The sequence below is a fragment of the Peromyscus eremicus genome, chromosome 17, assembly GCF_949786415.1.
Source record: "Peromyscus eremicus chromosome 17, PerEre_H2_v1, whole genome shotgun sequence".
In the NCBI taxonomy this organism is placed as follows: Eukaryota; Metazoa; Chordata; class Mammalia; order Rodentia; family Cricetidae; genus Peromyscus; species Peromyscus eremicus.
The window spans coordinates 58,269,867-58,287,560 of record NC_081433.1 but is presented as its reverse complement, the minus strand read 5'-3'; the positions used below and the strand labels follow the sequence as shown (position 1 = coordinate 58,287,560).

At 47.6% G+C, this 17,694-nt stretch overlaps 1 protein-coding gene across 1 annotated transcript in view; it reads left to right on the top strand.

The window, feature by feature from the left end:
* The first annotated feature begins 7,816 nt into the window (after window positions 1-7,816).
* Window positions 7,817-17,694, top strand: part of Eps15l1 (epidermal growth factor receptor pathway substrate 15 like 1) — a 67,024-nt gene continuing 57,146 nt past the window's right edge. Inside the window, 7 exon segments of the mRNA XM_059244480.1 lie at window positions 7,817-7,820; window positions 8,325-8,365; window positions 8,833-8,896; window positions 8,899-8,921; window positions 9,552-9,599; window positions 12,937-13,032; window positions 13,801-13,863. Coding sequence (XP_059100463.1) covers window positions 7,817-7,820; window positions 8,325-8,365; window positions 8,833-8,896; window positions 8,899-8,921; window positions 9,552-9,599; window positions 12,937-13,032; window positions 13,801-13,863 — 339 coding nt within the window.

The window sequence follows — 17,694 nt, the reverse complement described above, 5'->3', positions numbered from 1 at the left end:
CATTTGGGCTTGAGCGCAACATGGCAGATTCCTGCTGCAGTACATAGTGGCGTCTCTAAGCCACACAGCACACTGCGTGACAGATTTAGCTTTTGCTAGTACAGAAAAAAGAGAGGTTTCTGGGCTATACACTGCTTTAATGGAGGCATAGACCCACTGCTTCCTAGAGTTGATGATACACATGGCCTAGAGCTGAAGGTGAATTACCTCCGCCATGTTGAAAAGCTGAAATGGACAGAGTCAGCAGCCAAGGCTGCCGCTTTTTGCCCTGGCTACTCAGTTTGTTTAGCAGTTTAAAGTCTCTCCTGGCCAGAAAAGGATTATAGATTCAGAATAAGACAGATTCAGATGGGATAAACCCTAAACAGTTTACAGTGTGTGTAAAAATGTACGTAGGCTTGGAAGAGAGAAGAAAAGGAATATAGACAGTTATATAAAGAAATAGAATGGTGTTTTTTTTTTTTGTTGTTTTGTTTTGTTTTTTTTTTTTTTTTTTTGGTTTGGTTTGGTTTTTTGAGACAGGGTTTCCCTATGTAGTTTTGGTGCCTGTCCTGGATCTCACTCTGTAGACCAGGCTGGCCTCGAACTCGCAGAGATCCCCCTGGCTCTGCCTCCCGAGTGCTGGGATTAAAGGCTTGCACCACCGCCGCCCGGAAGAAATAGAAAGTTTTAAAAAATAAAGTCTTTAAAGGGAAAATAAAAGTAATATAACAAATAAGCCACATAAAGATGGATATCACACACAGAGTCTAGATTATATTGTCTTTGGGATTTTTAACTGCAGAGAGACATTTGATTGTAAAAGCTGCTGAGTTAATATGTATATTTTAAAGGTATCTTGACCTCAAAATTTGGATCTAAGGATATGTTGCTTTGGAAAGGAGGCTCTGCTTTTGTTTCCATAGGAAGCAAGAGGCTGGATTTGTTCTAGGTTAAGATGATTCAGATTTGATCAAGCCAGACCTCCTGAACTTTAACAGATGGTACCTATCAACAAAGATTATAGCCAGTCTTCTCAGGACTTGTCCATTTAAGGACTTGTCCATAATTCTTAATTTTCTCAGGATCCCCATAAGATTGCCAGCGCCCTCATTCAGCAGGAAGTAGTATGAGAAGCTACGCCCCAATTCCCCAAAAAAATTGTTTATAAATGTTTGTTTTTATTTAAAGAAGGTTGATTATAAATGCAATCTCTTTCTAAAAAAGAAAAGAGGATATGGATATGATGGGATAAAAGGGTAGATTATTGAATCTACTCTTAAAGAAAAACTTAATTTTACATTGCTATAGACTTTAATTTATTGATACAAATTTAAAGTTAATTTTGTTATACTGTATATATTTCTACTCTTGTTTAAGGTATTTTGTTTGTGCAACTCATTTGAAATCGTAGTGTATAGTGGAGAAATACAGATTAATAGTTAATCATGTATGATAAACTTGTAGTCATATTAAGTTTCTAGGTATACGTAGATATAATTCAGTTAGGTAGGTAATCTTCAAACACTTCAAAGACCTACAGAATGTGGCATTTAAAATGTTTTAAAAACTTAGACTTTCTGGACAGTGAGACACATTTGCTCCTGGCAGCACCGATTTACTTCAAAGAGAAAGATGGGCATTGAAGACACTCCATATGGAATTATCTTCTTCTTGGCAAAAGTAGCCATTTGGGCAAGAAACTGTTCTTGCCTGGACTGCTTGACAAAATGTTGTATCGACTGGACATGCAGGACCCATAGGAAGGTGACCACTGAACTTTGCAAGGCGAGATGGTCCTTCAGGTTCCTGCTTCACAGAAGAAACTGCCAGACATTCTACAGCACACAGAAAAGCGACTGAGAGACCCTAGGCCTGTAGGCTGAAGATGGACACCCCAACGTTACAGAAGAACTTTGGGTGGCTGTCCAGACAGCTAGCTGTTTCTCTCATTCTAGATTTTTGGAAGTTGCTTACAATGCTCTTCCTGTTTACTTAGGTAATATTGTACCCTTCTGAGGTCTTTGATGTATTTGAAGACTAGATAGTTATAATTATGGTTTTCCTTGTTTATGATAAGAGATAAGGTAGATATAAAACCTTAGGCTTACAGATATAGGATAGATAGGATATCTTCTTTAATTTTGCCAAATGCAAATAGACTAGATATTATAACTATAATCCTTGCTTGATAACTGTTTTGTATATGTAGTTTTACTATATTAAAAACCTTCCTTTTGAATAGAAAGAAAAGAGGAAGTGATAAGGATGTCGTTCTGTATGCTGTGAAAATGTGTTGTTCTGATTGGTTGATAAATAAAGCTGTTTGGCCAATGGTGAGGCAGAATAAGGTTAGGTGGGACATTCTAACTAGAGGAGAGGAAGGAGAAAGAGAGAGCTGGGAAATGCTGCCAGCTGCAGCCATGAGAAGCAAGATACCGAGCCACGTGGCAAAGTATAGATTTATAGAAATGGGTTAATTTAATATGTAAGAGCTAGCTAGCGAGAAGCCTGAGCCATTAGGCCATACAGTTTGTAATTAATATAAGCTTCTGTGTGTTCATGTTGAGGGAGCCAGGCAGGACCAGGAAAACTTCAGCTACAAGGCTGTGTGTGCATTGCTTTGCTTGAAATCTCAAATGGGCAGTGATTCAAAATCCAAAAATTCCTCATGGACATGGCTCCACAGGCAGGAAGTTGCACACCTGACCTGCTGGGACCGGCTTGCATGGAATATGGTAGGAAACTCCCTAGGCGGTGTGTGCAAGGCCCCTGGGAACAGCTGAGTTCTGTCTTTAGACTTGAGTCCCATTCAGAAGATGGTGCTGTGTGGTATGAAAGATACCCATAACCTGAAAGAGCCCTAAAGCTCTGCTGGCCTGGGCACCTTATGGCAGGATGTTCTGCCAGCATAGCTGCTGGTGGGGGACATTGTCCTCCTGGCCTGGCCATAACCTGCCCTTGTCAACAGTGTTTCTCTTCTTTTCCTAATTTTTTCCTTCCTCCCTTCCTCCCTTCCTCCCTCCCCTCCCCTCCCTCCTTACTTATTTGTTGAAGTGGTGAGAATAAAACCTAGGACCTTGTCCACACAAGTTGGTGCTCTACCACTGAGCCCCAGCTCTGTCTCTTCGTTAATTAAAATTATTTTACGGTTGTGGGTGGTAGTAGGGGGAAGCATGTGCCACACTGTGTGTGGAGATTAGAGGACACAGTGTGTATACAGAACCACCCCTCTCCTGCCATCTTTATGTAGGTTCTGGGGATGGAAATCAGGTCACCAGGTGTGGTAGTAGTTTGAATACAAATGGCCTCATAGGCTCATCTATTTGAATGCTTAGTCACCAGGGTGTGGCACTATTTGAAAGGATTGTAAAGATTAAGAGGTGTGACCTTGTTGGAGGAAGTGTGTCACTAGGGGTGGGTTTTGAGGTTTCAAAAGCCCATGCCAAGCCAGAGTCTCTATCTCTCTCCGCCTATAGATCAGGATGTAGCTTTCAGTATGGCTACAGCACCTGCCTGCTGCATGTTGCCATGCTCCCTGACATGATAATGGACTGAGCCTCTGAAACTGTAAGCAAGCCCCAGTTAAAATGCTTTCTTTTATAAGAGCTGCCACGGTCATGGTGTCTCTTTAACAGCAGTAGATAAGACACCAGGCTTGAAGGAAAGTACTTTTGCCCATTGGGCCAATTTGCCAGCCCAATTTTTAAATGAAAACAAAAACCACTTTTTTTCTTTTTTTTTTTTTTAGACAGAGTTTCATGTAGCTGAGGTTGGCCTCAGACTTATTATGTTGCCGGGGATGATCTTGACCTCCCTGTCCCGTCCTTCCGCCTACCCCTCCCGAGTGCTGGGATGATCTGTGTGCTTGTAGAGTCGGAGCCAGGCTTTGTGTGTGCCAGGCAAGCACTCTACCAGCCGAGCTACCTACAGCCTTTGCCCTGTTACTGGTTTTGTGTTTCTGAGACAGGGTCTTCCTCTGTAGTCCCAGCTGGAATGCTCCTCCAGTACAGCTGCAGGTCATACTGCTGTGATCAGCTTCTCTTTCTGTTCCACTTGTCCCTGCTTCAAAGCTCCTCATTCCCAGGCTCCTCCTCAGCTCTGACGTAGACTAGAGAGAGTGTTGCTCTGGGGGTCAAACATGCCCATGTAGTGGAGTCTCCTTCTTGCCCCATGACAGATGTGGTGTCCTCCCCCAGAGTGCAGGCCAGCGTGCCCTGGGAGTAGGGCTGGGATGGCAGGACTGGCACTCATGCCTCTGCAGGCTGTGCTTTGCTTCATGTCCAGGCTTCCCTATGGGACTGCCCCTTCCTCCTGTGCCCAGGGCAGTCAGGATTGGGCAAACAGCAGGCAGTACCTGTTTTCAGAGGGCTTTTTTGTTAACTGTCTGGCCATGGCTGCTTTGGTTTCATAAAGTGCACCATTGTGGAGCCCCGAGAGTGCATTTTCCCACATCACATGCCCATGTAACTGTTCCACGTGCAGCACTGCCACACCTGGGCTGTCTTTGCAGCAAGTTAGGGTCAAATGAAAGCCTCCTAGCCTGGAGCACCTAGAACCTCAGCACTCACTGCCTGCATGGGGGAAACTACATTGTCCCACCAGTAGAGAAGAGCTAGCCTATTGTCTGCCCTATAGCATTGCCCTATAGGAAGAATGAATGAGGAGCTCAAGGCCAGCATGGTGGCATGTGCGTACTACCAGTAACCCCAGCCTTAGGAAGCCGAGGCAGGAGTTTGCTGAGAGTTTGAGGTCAGCCTGAGAAAAATCGTGAGTGCCAGATATGCCAGGGATACGTACCAAGACTCCATCTGAAAACAAATGAGATGAAAGTGCTGGATGTGAAACAGTGAGTGAACAGTGAGGAGCATGGTCCTTGGTCAGGAGGGGTAAGATGGTCTCAGGTATCTCAGGGTTCCCTCGAACTCCACATGTACCTGAGATTGCCCTGAACTCCTTCCTGGTCCTCCTGCCGCCACTTGGGGGAGAGTTGGGATGGCAGGCGTGTGCTACCATGCTCCACTATGATCTATTTATTAGGAGAGTGGATTATACATACTTTTCTACAAGTTTTAAATTCTTTATTTTGTGTCTCCCCATCCCTGCCACTTCCTCAGGGCGTTCTGAAGTCCAGCTTCAGCTGAGCGCATAGTGAGTGTGGGTGTAGCAGGAGATAACCAGGTGCTCAGGCTTATAAGGAACCCTGCTCTTGGCCAGATCCTGCCAGGATTAGGGTTGCTGTGACGCTATCTCTAGAGCACCCCCTCCACAGGGTGCTGCCATGTTCCCATATTCTCTAATGCAAATGGACTGTGGCGTTGCAAAGCTGCTTCAGCAGCAGTGTGCAAAACTGCTCCAAGGCCTCTCCCTGCCACCTCAGCCAGCTGGAGGAGAAGTAAAGGGACACGTGTGGTGTTCTGGCCGTGTAGTGGGCTGTAACCAGCTGCCTACCCCAGCAGCCTCTTGCCTTCAAAGCCCTGTCCTCTGGCTGGTCCCTCTCATTCTGTGCCTCTCCCTTTGTGGTGAGACTTGCAAGCATAGCTTGTGTGGCAGCTGTGAGCCCACAGAGGGCTCTGTCCCAGCTTGGGAGCTCGCCCTGGGGACCACTGCCTATATCACGAGCTGGCGGTGACTGAGATCTCTGCTCATGCCTGCTTCATAGATTGGCCATGGCTGAGGCTTGGATGGTGTCACAGTGAACACTAACACAGCCTGCAGGTGTGGCTTCAGTGTCCCCAGGAAGCCATGGCATAAGAGGAATTGTAACTCATATCTAACATCTGCCCTGCTTCCTTGTCTCTGTCCACAGCACTGAAGTGTGAGCACTAATGAAACCTTTGCTGTTGCTGCCCTGCCCCTGGGCTTATAGGCTGTGGCTTCTCAGGATGCACAGCCAGCCCCAGGGCTGGAACAAGCTTGAGTGGGCCTGGCTATGGCAGCCTGGATGCTGGGCTGTGTTTCTCTTGAGTGTGGATTTGGCGATTTGCTTGGTTTGGCTTTTGTCTTGACCAGGACCAGCTCTCTCTTTGTTGCTCAGGCTGGTTGGTCTTGAACTCATTGTCCTGAGAGTGGCTCTTGTCACTTGTAGGCCCTTGGGAAGCAGCCAGACGTAATAATTGAACATGCACCAAACCTACTGCTGTCTGTCACTGAGCCACAGCACCTTGGGAGTGGATGCTTGGTGTGCTTGGTTAGAATTGAACTTCTACCTCCAAAACCTTGAGGAAGATATTTGCAGTCTGGACTTTGCCAATGAGACCTGTGGGGTTAGATGAGCTATGGCAGGTGATATGCCATCACCACCTTTTCTCACACATGACAAACAGCCCATCTCCTTTCTGTCAGTCTTACTGCTCTGGGGAGGTTCTTCTAGAGGCTTGCTGAAGTATTTAGTTATGTATGTGTGTGCATGCGTACTGCATGTGTGAAGAGGTCAAATGATAACTTGAGGGAGTCCATTCTCTCCAACTTTGTGGGTTCTGAAGCTCGAACTCAGGTCATCAGACTTGTACAACAAGCGCCTTTACCTGCTGAGACATCTTGCTAGCCCCACATAGTGGCATTTTCGTAATGCTCTTTCTTCAGCGTTTGCTCCAAGCCTCAGGTCTTTTCCTGCCATCCAGCCTCTTCCCCTTCCTCTCCCCTGCAGCCCTCTGTACTTTCCTCCTGCCTCTCTGTCTGGGTATTTTGCTTTGCTTACAGGTGCCTGGTTCCCCCAGAGAAGCTGACTGTACTTGCATTGTTTTGAACCTGAAATGATCTTGTGCTGGGTAGTGCTGGTTCAGAGCCTGGGAGTCCTTTCCCTGACTTATCCTTATGCAGTCACAGGACAGCATCCCTCCTGTCTCAAACTCTTAACCGCCAGCATCACAGGCAGGCCAGACTAAGGAAGTTTGTTTATATTATTTGTTTTTAAAGACAGGGTTTTCACTATATGTAACTTTAAGTGGCCTGGAACTCATTATGTAGAATTCAAACTCAGATCCTCCTGCCTCTGCCTCTTGAATTTCTGGGATTTAAAAGTGTGCGCCACACTTAAGGAAGTTTTGAAAACCCCTCAGCAATGCTCAGTCTCTCAGTCTCCCTGCGGCTGTGTGGTTAACACCCTTCTTTAAGTTAGCCTCATCTCACTTTGTTCACTCAGCCCTGGTGTGTTTTGTGCTGAGTGTCTAAGGCTGGGTCATTGATCAAGAACAGATTTAGCTCTTGTAAGCTCTGATGGTTGGGAAGGCCAAGCAGGACACCTACAACTGGCCAGGCAGAGGGAGTGGGCAGGACACACACTGCTGTCGGGACAGGGTGATAACAGCTTGATGCTTCAGAGTGTGGAGCCCCTGCCTGACTTCCCAGTCCTCACTGGGGTTGATGCTGCCTGCATTTGAACTTCAGCCTCCATAAAGTACCAACATAGGGAAGCCCTTTTCATACGGTCACTTGTTTGTTTACTTGTTCTTTTGTTTGCGACAGGGCCTCACTACATAGCCCATGCTGTCTTGACCACCCCTCCTCCCAGTGCTGGGAGACCCCACTGCTACATAGTGGCTGCTTACTTCCCCACTGAGGTAGTTTGCTCCCCTAGATGACTTCTTCCTCTCCATAGAGGGACATCCTGTTGAGGCCAGTGAGGGAGGGAGGTAGTGTGGCTGGAGCCTGACAGGTGACCTTAGAGTTAGAGTCCTGGGCTGAACGAGGGGTGTCCTTGGTGCTGAGTGGAGGACTCTTGGCTTCTCACACAGAGGGAGTGGATGCTTTCAGCGTGTGGTTGTGTGCATCCTGGAGGATGCCTGCAGCATGAATCTCTGTGCTGTCACTTGTCAGGCAGCTGGTAGAGGACAAGATGGGTGAGGACTTGAAAACAGCCAAGTGCATTATGGTGACTCAGGGTCACATACAGAAACTCCACCAACACACAGGGTGAGGAAGGAGGCCCATCACTGCCTCTCCCTAGGCAAGTTTCTGTGTGGGGTTTGGCATTGCTCTGGCTGTCAGGTACATACATTTTTACCAGAACCGGGGTGTATTTTAGTGATGGTGAAACATTGAGTATTGTCACCTCCACTTAGGAGGCTAAGGCAGGAGACCACTTGACCCTAGGAGAGTTCAGGAGGAGTTTGGGGCTAGGTGCGGCAGTTCCTGCCAGTAATATCAGCACTCAAGAGCCAGAGTCAGGAGGATCACCAGGAGTTTAAGGCCAGCCAAGGCTCTCTAGTTGTGCCTTGTCCCAACAAAAATGAAACAAAACAACTAGAGACCAGCCTGGACAGCACCTGAAGAGGAAAAAGACCAAGACAGGAGGGTGCTTTTGTGTACTTGTGACCACTTTCTGACTCTTCTGTTTTGTTCAGATTCCAGTGGAAATCCATTATATGAATCTTACTACAAGCAGGTATGTCTAAGTGCATCTTTTTACATTTAATTTACTGTGCTGTGTAGGTGTGCACGTGTTCACCTGTGCCGTGGTATGCCTGTGGCAGTCAGGGCACAGCTCTCAGGGCCAGTTCTCTCCTTTACCATGTGGGTCCCAGAGATCAAATTCAGGCCATCAGGCTTGATGGGAGGAGCCTTTGCCCACTGACCATCTCTCCAGCCCACTAGTGCCTTTTTATGTGTTTTGTATGTACTCATGTGTGCATGTGTGTGTTGGTGCTGGGGGTGGAACCCAGAGCCTCTTACATGCAGAGCAGATCAGCCACTGAATTGCACCCAGCCTCCCGTCATCTTTGTAGTTGACCTTGGAACACATGGCCATGGCGTCTGTAAGTGGTGGTGTCGACTCCTGTGGACATACATGGGGACGGCGCTGATACTTCTGCATCTTTAAGTGTTGTGTCAATTCTTGCTGTCCTGTTGCAGGTGGACCCTGCCTACACAGGAAGAGTTGGGGCCAGTGAGGCTGCGCTGTTTCTGAAGAAGTCGGGGCCTCTGACATCATCCTGGGGAAGGTAGGGAAGATGAAGCGTGGTCTGCTGCACTCCTGAAATGAAAGCCAACTGTGTAGACCCTCCTGGGCAGGGCCAGAACATCCTGGGTTTCTTTGCTGTAGCTGGTGGATCTGAAGGCCTGATTTCTTTTTCCTTTAGAGCTGACTTTCTATGCCATCCTAGCACTTGAGAGGCTAAGATCACAACTCCGGAAGGATCATGAGTTCCAGGACAGCCTGGGCTACATAGTATGACCTGTCTTTGAAAAGACAAACCAAAGTTATAATGTGAGGCATGGTGAGCTTTCCTTTACTCCCAGCACTCTGGAGGCAGAGGGCTATGGATCTCTGGAGTTTGAAGTCAGCCTGGTCAGTCTCAGATGGTGGTCACCTTCAAGGTGTAAGCAGCAGACTGGACCAGAGGCTTTTGATGTCTCGATAGCTCTGGGCTTACATTGCCATGTAATGACTGAATAGGGAGCTAAGTGGGCATAGGGGGTTCTTTTGGGCCCTACCACCAAATGGCTGTGTGCCTGGCAGGGCTATTGGCCCCAGTGCCCATGGCAGAGAAACGGTTGATTGTGACTCCTGTTCCATCCAACTTGGCTGGTGAGTGACAGTCACACTTACGGGCACTTTTATGTCTCCACAGATATGGGACTTGGCGGACCCCGAAGGTAAAGGGTTCTTGGACAAACAGGTATATATGCACACACAGAGCAGGGGAGGGGCTGGGCACCCCTGAGGCTGGGTAACTTGTACTTTTCTTCCACTGGCTGCTATCATCCACACACAGCTGCCAGGCTCAAGTGAGGAACTCTCACTTTGGAGTGCAGGTCTGTAAGTATGCCAACCCCTGACTCAGTGACATGCCCTTGACTGTCTCGAGACTGTCTCAGCTTCTTTACCTGCTGCTGTGATAAATCGCCCTGACAGAAGCAGCTCTGATGAAGGGCCACCTGTGGCTCCCAGTTCCAGGCACAGCCACTTGGGGCAAGTTAAGGCAGCAGGAACCTGAAGCAGCTGGTCACATCTAGTCAGGAGCACAGGGACCAAATGCTGTCTCCTTTCACTCAGCCTGGGGTCTAGCCCAGGGGTGGTGTGCCCACATGGAGGGTACACTTTCCCATCTCATTTAACCTGGGAACCCATCACAAGCCAGCCTAATTGAAGCAGCTCCTCATTGAGACTTCCTTCTTGGGTAGTTCCCATTGTGTCAGGTTGACAATCAAAACTAAATACCAAGGGGACTGAGAGAGGACTCAGCTGGAACTGAGTTCAGGTCCCAGCACCCACATTTGGCAGCTTACAACCACCTATAACTCCAGCTCCAAGGGATCCAATGCCCTCTTCTGGCCTCTCAGAGCACCCACTCATACCTACATGTATACATACACACACCTACATACCCACCTTTAAACAAAACAAAAAAAAACCCCAAACATCACAGTGAACTTACCAGTGATTGAAGCGTTTTAAAGATTTAAAATAATTTAAATAAATTGTACTGTGTATGGTGGCCCATACCTTTAAAACCAATATTCAGGCAACAGAGGCAGATGGATAGATCTCTGTGAGTTTGTGGCCAGCCTAGTCTACATATGGAGAGCCAGGCTACCCAAGGCTACACAGTGAGACTTGGTCTCAAAACAAAAAAAACCCACAGGGGTAGGGGGACCAGAAAAAAAATTTGTTTATGTATATGTGGCCCATGGAGGTCAGAAAAAGGTGCCAGATTCCCTGGAGGTGGGGTGAGGGAGCTACCTGATGGGGTGCTGGGAACTGAACTCTGGTTCTCTGCATGAACAGCATGTGCTCTTAACCACAGAGCCATGTCTTACAGCCTAAAGACTAATCTGTATCAAAGTAATTTTAGAATTCTGTAAAGATATCAAACACAGTTTAATGGGTTCCCATACACCCCTTCTAGCCCATATTTATAGCCAGCTCTCCCCAGGGATGCTCAGTCACACAATTCCAATGCTGTGTCAGATTGCTGTGGTCACAGCATTAACCAGGGCCTGCAGTCAGGCTGGCCATTTCCTGGTGCCCTCTACCATGGAGGCATGTGTGCCAGTCAGCCCTGACACTCTTAGGCTTCCCCTTGGAGCCCTGGGCTCTATGCTCTTCAGAAATATTATGAATGGGGTTGTGTTTGTCCCGCAGTGTTGGCTGTGGGAGCTTTACAGCAGGCTTTACCGTGCTGTGCTCACAGGGCCTGGGTGCAGGTGAGTTCCCCAGCTCCTCCCCCAGGCACTGTCTGAGGCTGTTCTGTATCCTAAGGCCTCAAGCCTGTCCATCTGCTGGCCACCGACCACCAGCCACTGGTACCTCCCTTCCTTGTGGTTGGGGTTGCTCAGCCGCTTAGTGAAGGAGCTCAGGGACCTGATTTGGTTCGTCTGGCCACCATCCTGCCCCGTTTCCAGCTTCCCTCTGACACCATGTGTTTCTGCACAGTTTCTGTGGACATCCCCATGAAAGGCGTAGCTCTCCCCATGTTCTTATGCCAGCAGAGAAGCTCCGCTGTGGGGTACATATTTGCCCCTGCTTCTGTCTGATAAAACTGACCAAAAGCACCTGGAGAGGAAGGGTTACTTGATTTACAGATTACAGTCCATCACTGAGGGAAACCAGGAACTCCAGGCAGGAACCTGGAGGCAGGAACTGAAGCAGAGGCCATCGAGGATCAGTGCTTGCTGGCTTGCTTCCCTGGCTTGCTCCATATATAGAATTTAGGACTACCAGCCCAGGGATGGCACTGTCTTTGTGAATCATTAATTAAAATGCTCCGTAGACACATCCACAGGCCCGTCTGATGGAGGCAGTTCCTTGATCAAGGCTCTTTCTCATCCGATTTTAGTTGTGTCAAGTTGATGGCTCATCACAGAACACAGGTCATGCTGGCACTCAGGAGGCTGAGGCAGGAGGATTGAGAGTCCCCCTTCAGACTCAGCTGCATAGTAAGAACCTGTTTCAAAAAAGGAGGCCGGAGAAAAGGCTCAATGGTTAAGAGTGCTTACTGTTCCTGCAGGGAACTGAGTTCAGTTCCCAGTACCCACAAGGCTGCTTACAGCCATCTGTACCTCCAGTTCCAGGAATCTGATGCCTCTGGCCTCTGTGGGTGCACCCACACTTGTGTGCACACACTCATAATTAATAGCAAAACTATCAGGGCTGTGGTGGTGCACACCTTTAGTCCCAGCACTCGGGAGGCAGAGGCAGGCGGGTCTTTGAGTTTGAGGGCAGCCTGGTCTACAGAGCAAGTTCCAGGACAGCCAGTGCTACACAGAGAAACTGTTTCAAAAAACAAGACAACAACAACAAAAAGTATCAAAACTGAGTATTAAAAAAGAAAAAAGGAGGTCAGTGAGACAGTCCCTCTGGTGAAAGAAGGTCCTTGCTGACAAGCCGGATGACCTGAGTTCAGTCCCTGAACCACGTGGTGGGAGGAGAGGGCTGACGTCCGCACTGGGTGCACGTGACCCTCCTCCCAAATAAATACTAGTAGTTTCTTTAAAAAAAAAATTTGTTTTAAATCCAATACCTGGGCTGAAGTACAGCTTGGGAGAAAAGTGCTTGCCTGGTATTCCTGAAGCTTCAGGCCCCACCCCTACCTCACAAAACCAGACAACAACATAGGCTGTGTGTATTTTTGACCCATCAGTCACTGTAAGTGTATGGACTGCTCAAGCATCTCGTTGCCTTTGGGAAATCCCTTTACTTGAATCTTTTTTTTTTAAATAATTTATTTAACTTTATTTTATATGCGTTGGTGTGAGGGTGTCAGATCCCCTGAAACTGGAGTTACAGACAGTTGTAAGCTGCCATGTGGGTGCTGGGAAGTGAACCCAGGTCCTCTGGAAGAGCAGCCAGTGCTCTTAACCTCTGAGCCATCTCTCCAGCCCCTACTTGAATCTTTTTAATGCTCAGTATTTACTACTGGCTGCCTACTGTGGTGTCTGTGGTCATCACAGTGGAAATGAGAGCTGTCCTGTCCTGCCTTACAGGGTTAACGCCACCTCTTTCTGGGTCCACAGGGTTTCTATGTTGCGCTGAGATTGGTGGCCTGTGCACAGAGTGGCCATGAAGTCACCTTGAGCAATCTGAGCCTCACCATGCCACCACCGAAGTTTGTGAGTGTGCAAGCCATCATACTCTCTTGGTACTGTGTGTGTGCGAGTATATGTGTGAGTGACATCTCCATGTTTTCTCTTGTTTTTCCGTGTTTTAGTTAAGGTGAAATACATATACCATAAAATTTACCATTTTTTTAAGTGCACAGTTCAGCTAGGCATAGTGGCTCACACCTTTAATCCCAGCACTCGGGAGGCGGAGGCAGGCGAATCTCTGAGTTCAAGGCCAGCCTGGTCAACAGAGCTAGTTCCAGACAGTCAGGGCTACACAGAGAAACCCTGTCTTGAAAACAAAGTAAATAAAATGCTCAGTTGGGTAGCACTTACATATCAGCCTGAGTTCTAGTTCTCACCCCGTAAAGGAAGATACTGGGCCCGTCTTACTCTCTGATTCTCCGTCTCCCAGTCCTTGGTAGCCACCCATCTTTTTTTCTGTGCAGAGTTGTCTTTTTCTGATGTTGCTCTCAGTGGAGTCTTGTGTGTGCGCCTTGCACTCAGTCTACCCAGATCAGGATACTTTGCTGTTGTGACTGTGGCTAGGCACTGCATACCTGTCTGTCTGCTGAGCTCTGTGGTGTCTCCTGCACCTTTGACTGTTGGGAACAGCGCAGCTGTGAAGGGTCATGGATTTGTGTGTGCACCTGTGGGCCTACACCTGGGAGGGAGCTGTGGGGTCCTAGCTCATTCCCCATTCAGTGACCATCCCACTTTGGAATGAGATTATTTTGGTTGTGTTTGCACATGTGATCTCGTCCTTTTTTTCCTCAGCATGACACCAGCAGCCCACTGATGGCCACACAGCCGTCTACAGAGACTCACTGGGCTGTGCGGGTAAGTGAGGGGACAGTGCCATAGTTGATGCGCTAGCCATGTATATCATTTGGAACATTCTGGAGCACCTTTGCCATCTGTATGTCTCCACAGAATCTGAGGGTCATATCTGTTTTAATATTGTTTTTAAGATTTTATTTTATTTTTAATTATTTGTATGTCTATGGGTGGGTATGTTTTCCCTTGGAGGCCAAAGATGGGGGTGGGATCCCCAGGAGCTGGAGTTACCTCCTAATTTAGGCATTGGGAACTGCACTTGGCTGCATTAAACTCTGAGTCATTTCTCCAACCCTCGTTTTGTTTTGTTTTTTGCTAATTGAGAAAGGGTCTTATGTCACCTAGGCTGACGTCAAGCTAACTTGTAGCTAAAGCAGCTTCCAATTCCTAATCCTCTGCCTCTACCTCCCCAGCATGGGGATGGCAGGCAAGCCACAGCACTAGGCTTGAAAAATCGATTATCAAATTCTCTCACCATAGCTAGCGGCTATGTCTAGGAGCAAGGAACTAAGGACCTGAGGTTGCAGTTAATTCCTGTGTTCTCAGGGCGCATCTGGGGCTGTGTTGCTTGTATTGGTTCTTCAGGATAGAGAAGAGACACACTGCCTATGCAGCCTTCCAGCCAGCTCCCTGAGGCCATTCTTCCCTTTGTGAGGTGCCTACTGCTCTGTAAAAAGCCTCACCTAGCACTTTAGGTGTTCCTTTTCCATGCAGAGGGCAATGTGGTCCTGCCTCTAGGAAGGAAAAACAAGCATGGTGGCTGTCTTAGTCCGTGTCCTATTGCTGTGAAGAGACACCGTGACCACACCGGCTCTTACAAAGGAAAGCATTTAATTGGGGCTTGCTTACAGTTTCAGAGGTTTAGTCTGTTTATTAGCATGGCAGGAAACATGGTGACGAGCAGGCAGACATGGTGCTGGAGAGGAACTGAGAATTCTATATCTGTATCCACAGGCAGCGAGAGGGAGGGAGAGATGGGGGCGTGCCACTGGGCCTGGCTTGGGCTTTTGAAACCTCAAAGCCCATCCACAGTGACACACTTCTTCCAACAAGGCCACACCTACTCCAACAAGGCCACAATTCCTAATAGTGCCACTTGTTAGTGACCAAGCCTTTAAATCTGTGAGCCTTTGGGGGCCATTCTCATTCAAACCACCACATTCCACTCCCTGGCCCCCATAGTCTTTTAGCCATACACCTTCAGTCCAACTTCAAAAGTCCCCAGTCTATCACAGTCTCCATACCGTTTGAAAGTACAAAGTCTCTTCTGAGACTCATGGCAATCTCTCTTTTTTGAGACAGGCTTTTCTCTGTGTAGCCCTGACTGTCCTGAAACTCACTCTGTAGTCCAGGCTGGCTTCGAACTCAGAGATCCGCCTGCTTCTGCTGCCTCCTGAGTGCTGGGATTAAAGGTTGTTGCCACCACACACGGCTTCATGGCAGTCTCTTAGCTGTAACCCTCTGTAAAATAAAAATGAAAAGCAGATTACATACTTCCAGCATACAGTGGCACAGGATATACATTGCTATTCAAAAGCACAGGGAAGGGAGCATAATGAGGAAATACTGGACAAAAGCAAGCCCCAAACCAGTTGAGCAAACTCTGTACCTCCATGACTGATGTCAAAGTGCTCTTCAGATCTCCACCTCCATTCAGCTTTGTTGACACTTCTCTCTCTCCCTGTTAGCAGCTCTCCTCAGCAGGTATCCCTTAACTCTGGCATCGCTAACATCTTGGGTTCTCCAAGGCAACTCAGACTTCACCTTCACAGCTTCACACAATGACCTCTTTGAGCATCCATGCAGGGACACCTCTGATACATGCCTGGCCTCAATGGCTTTCGTTAGTCGTGGAGGGAGATTCCATAACTTCTTTCTTCTGTCCTTGTCTCTAACGCCAGAACCATGTGGCTGACGCTGCCAAGTTCTGCTGCTTGCTGAGGCTGGAACATCCCCCCACCCCACTCCCTTGTTCAAAATTTTACCAGTTTTCTGTTTTCAAGGGTTTCCTTCAGTGCCTAAACTTTGCTGTCCTGAAACTTGCTCTGACGACCAAATTGGCTTCGAACTCAGAGATCCACCTACCTCTGCCTCTCAGTGCTAGGATTAAAGATGTGCACCACTGTGCCTGGCCCTAAAATTTTCTTAATTCCTCTTCACAAGTTGGAAGTTTAGCTACTTGGGGTCTCACCTTGAAGCCCCCACTCCATTTCATTTAGGATCTCCCGAGCACTGGACTGCTCCATCACACTCTGATGCTCTTCTCCTCACACTGGACCTTTTGTGATTGTCCTTGCTCAGCTCTGCGGAAGAGTGACTGCTAATAGCCAGGCTGTGGTGGCCCACACCTTTAATCCTAGCACTTGGGAGGCAGAGGCTGGAACATAGATCTACTTCTTGCCCCTATCCTGGACATGTCCTGTTCTTTCGTGAAACAACAGTTCATTTCCTCTTGTGGGCCCCAAGAATATAGAGATTCAGCTGTGTATTAAAGCTATACTTTGACCGGCCAAGGGTCTGTCAAAAGGCAAGCCATTTATTATGAATATTTGGTGTTACCCAGTTTTTAATATTTCAGCTGTCTTCTGCTATGAAATTCTTGTGTGTCCAAGTACTTCCCAACCATCTGGCAAACAGCTAAGCTTCTCAGACACTGTCCCACTAGGTACTAACTCCCCTGCTGAGCCTAGGAGACTAACAGGCTACTAGATGCATAGCTTTGTTTACTGTGCAAATCAAGTTCAGATCTTCCACTGCCCCAGAGCACCTTCTTAGATCAGAGGGGTTTCCTCTCACCAAGTGCTTCAAGCTGTGATGCAGATTGACTAGCTATCAGTGCTCCTCCCACCCTGTCAGAAAACTGGTAGCAGTGAAAAACAGCAGTTTTATTTTTAGTGACTTATAGATTTCTTTACCCTATCACCTGTAAGTTTATAGTTGGAGCACATTTATGATAGACTCATAACGTTTTCACCTAACCACAGTAAGGATATGTTCCTGGCACATAAATTCCTTCTCTGATTTATTCCAGCTCCTATCTAACTCCACCTTTATTCTCTCCCCCTTTTGGGGGTTGCAAATGAAGTTGCCAGGAAGCTTCTGGTGGGGACCTTGCAATTCTTATGTTGTATTGTACACATGAAGATGTTGCTGTCTTGGGAAAGATATAGACCAGTCCCGATAGAAGCGGGAGGAGTTACGATGGCAGAATGATGGTGGCGGAGGAATAAACGAGTGGGACAAAAGAGCTCCGTGCATCTAGATTCATTCCTGCACCACTGGTGGTGTCTCCTCTGGGCCCCTGTGATACAAGGCTGGTCCTATAATATTGTATGAAAGTTTTCCAGGAATTTGAACCATTTATATTTGCCTTGATGAGAGAAGAGAAAGGGTCCTATGACTGTCCCAGGGCAAGTAAAAAATCAGAAAGCTGCGCTGGGCAGTGGTGACACACACCTTTAATTCCAGCATTCTGGAGGCAGAGGCAGGTAGAGTTCTGTGAGTTCAAGACCAGCCTGGTCTACAGAGTGAATTCTAAGATAGCCAGGGCTACCCAGACAAACCCTGTTTTGAAAAACCAAAAAGAAAAAAGAGAGAGTGACCACTAATAACCATAGGACAGAGTCAATACTGGGCTGCCCTGAAATCTCCTCTGCTGACACCATTAATCCAAGCTTTTAAATTTAGCTTAAGGTAGATTTTTTTGGACAAGGGCAAAAAGCAGTCACTTTCCTCCCCAAAGTATCACAAGAATGGTCTCTAGGCCATATACTAACATTCTTCTCTTCTGAAACCTCTTGAGCCAGGCCCCTACAGTTCAAATCCCCCTCAGTA